The following is a 6,844-nucleotide window of genomic DNA, read 5'->3' on the forward strand; positions in this document are numbered from 1 at the left end:
CTCCCGGTGGAAGAATGGAAGGAAGGACGCAGCCCCGATGTGTGGTTGGGAAGCCATGTGCGCCGAGGCCCGGCAGTGGGTCAGTGCTCCCGGGCCCCTGCCTGAGCCCCTTGCCGGTCAACTGCACGTGACTTCACTGCCGTTGCACAAAGTCTTCTGAGGTGTCCTGTTAATGCAGGACTCCTGGAAAGAGCTTTATGTCTTACAGGCAGGCAGGGAAAGGGCCACTAAGGCTCTGTGCTCTCAGCTGACTCAGCAATGGAGAGTCAAGAGAAGAAGGCCTCTAGAAGTAGCTTCTCGACTATTTCCACATGTTCCTTTTTCCTGTTCTTAGGGAAACCCACAATGTGGGATTATTTAAACCTCATTTTTCAAAACTGGCTGCTGGCATCTTATTTAGATACAGTCCTTTGTCTGTGTTATTCTTCCGACCTGTTTCATTTTAGAGGAACTAGGCCATCAGTTTTTAAATAACAGTAGATGCCTTCGAGGGCTGTGTCTGTGCCCGCGCTGTGCTGAGAGCGTCAGCATACAGTGCCTTTTTAGTCTCTTCCTCCCGCTGTGTGGAGTCCCTGTCTGCAGCCGCGTTTCCCTTCGCTGCGGTGCAGGAGTCTGACAGCTGCTGAGCGGTAGGCGGGTCCTGGCTGGACAGCCTGCCCTCTGGAAGTAACCGGTGGCCATGAGACAGAATCAGGACCTATTCCCAGATGAGAGAAACATGGACAGCTCTTCGGCTTATGTAATTTTTGTCACCATTAACACAAATGTGAATTTTATTTAAATCATCTTTGTTTTGATTTTTCTCAGAGCTAGTCCAAGGAAGAAGTGACCCCCCCCCCCCCAAGAAAGCGGATAGCTGCCCATGAAGCCTGGAACGTGAGCATCTGGGGGAACGATGTCAACCACCTGTCTTCCTGCCCCGCTGGGCCCCTCAGTGCACCATTTCATGCCACCAGGAGCTGAAGCCGTCCCGAAGCCCCCGAGGCTCACTCCTTAGAGAACTAACACAGTTTGCAGGGTCCTGGGTCGGCAACCTTTGCATGGCTGATAATCAAGAAGAAATGAATTGGGATTAGTGATGGCTTTTCCAAATCCTGAGACTCTTGTTCAGGGAAGAATCATCTAGAACTTGGGGGAGGGACATACGTAAGAACGGAGTGGTGCGTGTAAACTTTCATGAGCAGCTAAACTCAGGTATATATTTGGGGAAGGGACTACTCGTAGTATTACTGTGTTTGGAGCTGGGTCCAGTTTACAGAATTTTCATGTTGCCTTTTAAAATAATTTCTGTTGTTGGTGGTGAATGTATTGTACATAAACTGGGTGGGGTGGTGGGTGGGGATACAGAAGAAATGGCAGTCCTAACTGTGGTGGGCGCACAGCACTAGAGTGATCCTTATCTGTTTACAATCACGTCACACTGAATGCTTTGGGGAGCTGGAGAAGAGGGTAGGAAAGGTTTACTCTTGTAATATGTCACTGTGTGTCCTCAGCGGCCAGCTGACCTTTAAGAGTTAAAGGGCTCCTTTCCAGTCAGCCCAAGAGAGTGCCGTCACACTGCCCCCCAAACACTGAGTTTTTAGTTTCTTAGTTCAGAGGCAGAGTGTTCTCACAGCCTTCCAGAAGCTTCAGCCCAGAAGACAGGCTGCCCTCTCAGCTGGTGGCTCACACCCTGCGCTGAGAGAGCAGTGCCCTTCCTGATTTGCCACCAGCCCTACCAGATAGTTGTAAACCAGTATCAGGAATTGGGATCATTAGGGTGTTTTGCTTATTAGATAAAATGAATCATCCCCAATCCAAACGTGTCGCACTGTGCTCTGGAAGGCATCATGTAGAGCTTTCTGGCACGATTCACATTTTGTGGCAGCGACTACTCAGGTTTGTATATGTTAGTATCAATAAAGAAATTGCACAGTTTTGAATAGGAAAGATGTATTCTATAGATTTACAATTTGAATTTAGGGATATTTCAGTATATATAGTTTTCATTTTAAGTGAATCATAGTAAAATAAGTCATGGTGATTTAAAATAGCTATCAAAGACACATCCTTGGGAATCATTTGTTGTATATGTGGTAGGAAACAATTTTACAGTATTAAATTACTTTTATTACAGTTGTAGAAGTGAATTACACTGGATTCTCCCTGTTTAGCATTCTGTACTTGATTTTAGCTGAGATACCACCAAAGTTAGGACTCATATGAATATTCCCACAAAGAAAGAAAAAAAAAAGCCTAAGGAAAATGCCCTGAAATTACAGGTTTTTGTGAAAAATAGCATATTTTTAAGCATGCCTTTGGGATAGTAGAAAAGCTACCATGATATATTAATCTGCCCCAGTAACAAATTCAGCTGTGTGAGGGTCCAGGAGGACCTTTCCCTCTAATTCCAGCATCCTTGGTGAAATGTGGAACTGTCATGTTTCAAGTTTGCTAAACACGCGCTATCAGTAGGAAAAGAAACAAATTGGAAACATTCATGTTACACAAGTGGACCCCAAGACACCAGCTCCAGTATAGAGGAAATTCGTGGATGAAAGTGAGTGCTTGCTGACCTAGCAGTGTGGCTCACGGCTCAGGCAGAACTGAGAATCAGGTAGGAGACACAGATACCTCTTAAGAAACGATGCACAACAATATGAATTTTTCTCTAACAGACTTTAATTTTAAATTTGGTGTGCTTTTAAGTGAGTTTTGAGGCTGTGTTCTCATTTGATCCTGATTCTTGTTAGAAACCTATCATGGGCATAATGTGGTTTAGAAGAGAGACTTGACGTTTTCCTTGCAGGAGGAAGAGGTTAGGCTTACGGACGGTTCCTGGTCAGCCCTTGTGCTAGCTGATGGGGGCCAGCTGGTGGGAGCTAGTGTGCTGGGAGCATTGCTACTTGTGCTTCTGTTTGTGCAGAGCAAGGGGAAGGAAAAGACCGGCTGGTCTTCACAGCTAGTTTGGGCCTGGCTAGACCTGGGGTAGGTCCAGTGCGTTCTGCCACTGACACCTTTTTCTTTTCACATTAAAGCTGCTTTGAGTGAGAGGCCTCTGTCCTCCTGAACTGGAGCACAGTGACTGTCGGGCCTCCTGCCCTGGTGCTAAAGCCATGGGGTTGCTTGGTGTTGGCGCCCCTGGGATATGGGTAGGAGAGGGCCTGTGTGCTCCCTTTCCTCCCGTCTGGTGGCGTTTGAGTGGCTGTGTGCACACTGCTCCCAGCGACCCCCGTGCTCCTCACTCTCCCAGCCCTTTAGCCCTGTCCCCTGTAGTCAGAGAGAAGCTGTGAACCATATAGGAAGAAATCAGTCCATTCTTTTATCCTTACTCTCCCTTCTTGGTATGTAGACAGGTGAGAAAATAATTAAGGAGGGAAATAGGAAATTGAACTACTGTATTATATTATGACACTGTGAACAAGGGTAACAGAAAACTTGCCGGCCTTTCTGCATCCCGTGGGGAAACTTGGTCATGTGTTGCAGGTACCAGTGCCCCGTCCCTGTCTGGTATACCCAGAGCTCCTGCTGGGGCACATCTGCTGGAGCAGGCAGAAGCTGCAGGAATGCAGGGCGCGGTGGTGCGTTGGGTGCTGCTCAGCCTCAAGCAGGCCCTGCCTTCCCTGCTTTCCCTCCTCTCCTTGCTCCTAGCACTCTCTCCAAGTGTCTTAAGCTGATACCTTTGCCGTCTCTGTTCGAGAGCGATGGTTATGTGGTATATTGTAACTAGGCAGTAATGTGTGAGGAAACCCTAAGATCTACGCTCAGGCCAGAAGGATTTGCACACTGGACCACTGCAGCCTTGTCACAGAGCCACTCTCAGTGGGCGCCAGGGGGACAGCTGTGCTCCACGGATAATGAGAAGTGGTCTCATACCTATTTGATTTTACATTAATGGCTAACCTTTATTAGAGTTGTCATAAGTTAGAAGCTCTTTCTTCAAGACCCAAGAGAAATAAAAGATCCAGAAAGAAAAAGAGCCTTTTGTAAGATTTCCGGTTTGGGTGTTTCCCCTGTCAGAGTCTGTTTAAAACGCAGCTATTGGCTAAAATTTATTATGGTAGATACATGTGGAGAATAAATAAGGACAAAATATGCAGATTCTTATTCACATAACTTTTTCCATCACACTTTTAAAAAATTCAAGCTACTCTATCTGTCCTTAATCGGGGCAGCTCAGTTCTTCTGATGGAGTGCATGAGCTTATTACCAGGTGTTTGCTCAGGGAGTCTGTCAGTAGCTCTCCGAAGACAAACTGTTCCGTGTTCATCTTCAATTTTACAGTTATTGGCAATCTGAAGCTTTGTAGTTTGTGCCCCTGAGCTCCGTCAGACCTCAGCTTGAAGTGTTGATGCACCGTAGCCCAGCCCAGCCCAGGGACCTTGGAAGTACTTATCCTGAGTACCCATTAGGTGTCATGATCACCTGGTATTTGCTGTGTGGTTATTTATGCTAGTTGCTACTGGAGTCAAAGCATGATGAATGCTGTCCAAAACACAAAATCCCAGTGCTGCAGTCATCACAGATAGCAGAACCAAGTTTGCACTTGGTTGAATTCTTCCTTAATTTTTTTTAATGGTTGTTCAAATCTATATATACATAATGTACTGCTCTTAAGACCTAATTTGAAACTTCACGGGTCGTTGTAACCCCACAGCCCCAGGCAGTGATAACTCCCTAGTGTCAGAATCCTGACATGCGCTCAGAGAGACTGCTGTCAAGGAAATGAAAGGCTTCGAGTTTTCTATCATTCTTGTCCCCCCTTTGTGCCTGTCAGTCAGTTCACCGCCCACCAGCTTCTGCATGGACCCCCACTGCAGAAGTTGGTTCCGTGTGGGTGAAAGTCAGAAACTTAAAACACTGGGGCTTTCTCGGACGCAGTGTCCCTGGGCATAGCACTCTGCTCAGCACCCCAGGGAAGCACTTGGAGTTTCGGTTGAGCCTGCGGAGGCTTTTCCTCCTGGGCTCACATCAGCGTCTGGGAACTAAGACTATAGTGGAGACTTGCTGTGGGAGATGAGAGCAGGCCCCCTTTTTCTTTCTTGGTGGGTTGGACTCTGTACCGTGCCACCTGAGGACACTGAGCCGAGTACTGCTTGCCTTTTGGGAAGACAGGACTTGAGTTAACACTCATGTCTGCATTTCATTTCTCATATGAAGCTGTGCACACGTTTTATCTCCAAGCGGGGTATTTTTCTCTCTCTGCTTTGTAGGCCTTTGCTAAACAGACATCTGGAGGGGCTGTCCCCCGGCTAGCCTCTTTCTCATTCTGCACCAGGGGACTCATTGAATCTTTCTGTGGAAATGCCTGATGACCAACTAATTGTCCTGCATGTGTTTTTGAAAAGGGTCGGGTAGGATGGGGTTTGAAATGGGTGTAGTTAGTGAGTAAGTTACTGGAATGCTGACCCCCGTTCAGATTCTGGGGCCCCTTTCCTAGTGGGGCGCAGGCACCTTCCCTCTTGCCTCGCACACAGCTCCTGAGGGCCCAGGCCAGTGTCCACCAGCCTGTGGCACATGGGATCAGGGATTCTTCGCTCCTGCTGCAAAAGCTGTGTGAGCTTTCCTGGCCAGTACTGGAAAAGGGAATGCTATTTATTTTTATATTGTGTATGTTTTGTCGTGGTCTGCTGATTCCCTGTTTCACTGAGAGCGACGCTTACCTCAATACTTAGTTCCATATTGTGTGTTGGATAATTTTTTAAAAGAACTTTTTAAAAAGCTTTTTGATCCTTGGAGGTCTGTAGATTTATTTCCATATGAACTGGTTATTTTGTATAAAGTACGTTCTTCAAATAGCAAGGCTCTGATATGTGTGAGTTGTGTGTGTCCGTGTGTCACTTTTATCATCAGGGCGAACCCCCGTCAGGACAGGTCTGAACTGGGCCCCAGTGCCAGTACCTAAGAAGTGCCATCCCCTCCCACCCGCACTCAGTCAAGGTGGATGGTGTCGGGGTGGGTTGGGGGAGCACTGGGTCCCATGCGATGGGTGACAGTGGTGTGTGCTCTATAGAGAACTTCAGGACGCTAATAAAGCTAACTGCCGTTCTCCACAGTGTTAGAGATGAAACCTCACCTCATTCACCCAGCCCCATACCACCCACACATCCTCAGCTCTCGGTACATCATCTTAAACATGCCTGTAATACACTCATTTGGATCTCCTTCCAAAATCTAGTGTGGGCTGGGGCCTGGTCGGTAAAGAGTAAAGTTGAAAATGGGAGAGCAGTTGGGCAGCTCCAGCCTGGAGCCATCCGTGTGTTACACGTGGCCAGAAGTGTCAGCTACCTGCTTATTTTATTTATTTTTTATTTCCAGTGAGTGTTTTAGTTTGGAAGAGGAAGCGAATAGATTAAAAGTAGCCACCTTATTATCAGGTAGTTCATGTTCAGGCACCAGTATTCCTGGCCTGATTTAGTCTTTAATAATTCACCTTTAAAGTAATTACATTCAATAAAAATTGTACCACACATAATACCAATTTTCAAATCTGTTGTTCTCTCCGGCCTAGCATTTTCTAGGGCAATGACAGATCTTTCCGTCCTGGCCTCCAATTGTTTGCGGTCAAATTACCCCCATTATTATTATTTGCTAACATAGCTTTGAGACTTCCATCCTGTTGCTATTTTAAAATAGCGTTCACAGTTCATTCCTATAAAAAGCATTTTTCCTATAAAATATTATGTCGGTTACATTTTCTAGTTTAGTAGTTGCGTTTCATTCCCATATAATTTTGAAGCAAAAAAGAAAATGAAAATCAGTAGTTAAGCCCCAGATTTGATGTGCTGGTCAGATTATGTCACGTGATTCGCTGACTCCCCTGGTGACCCAAGGTGGGTGGGACACTGCTCGGGCCTGACCCTTT

General features: G+C 46.5%; 1 protein-coding gene across 3 annotated transcripts in view; it reads left to right on the forward strand.

Annotated features, from left to right (window-relative positions):
- Positions 1–3,945, forward strand: part of CECR2 (CECR2 histone acetyl-lysine reader) — a gene marked incomplete at its 5' end in the record, with an annotated part of 149,488 nt that extends 145,543 nt beyond the window's left edge. For all 3 annotated transcript variants that reach the window (XM_081059407.1, XM_081059408.1, XM_081059409.1), the window contains one exon: positions 808–3,945. In XM_081059407.1, the coding sequence (XP_080915533.1) occupies positions 808–813 (6 nt within the window). In that variant the 3' untranslated portion in view covers positions 814–3,945. The remainder of the gene's footprint in view (positions 1–807) is intronic.
- Between the last annotated feature and the right edge of the window lie 2,899 nt (positions 3,946–6,844).

Source organism: Rhinolophus hipposideros (genome assembly GCF_964194185.1).
Source record: "Rhinolophus hipposideros genome assembly, chromosome: 9".
In the NCBI taxonomy this organism is placed as follows: domain Eukaryota; kingdom Metazoa; phylum Chordata; class Mammalia; order Chiroptera; family Rhinolophidae; genus Rhinolophus; species Rhinolophus hipposideros.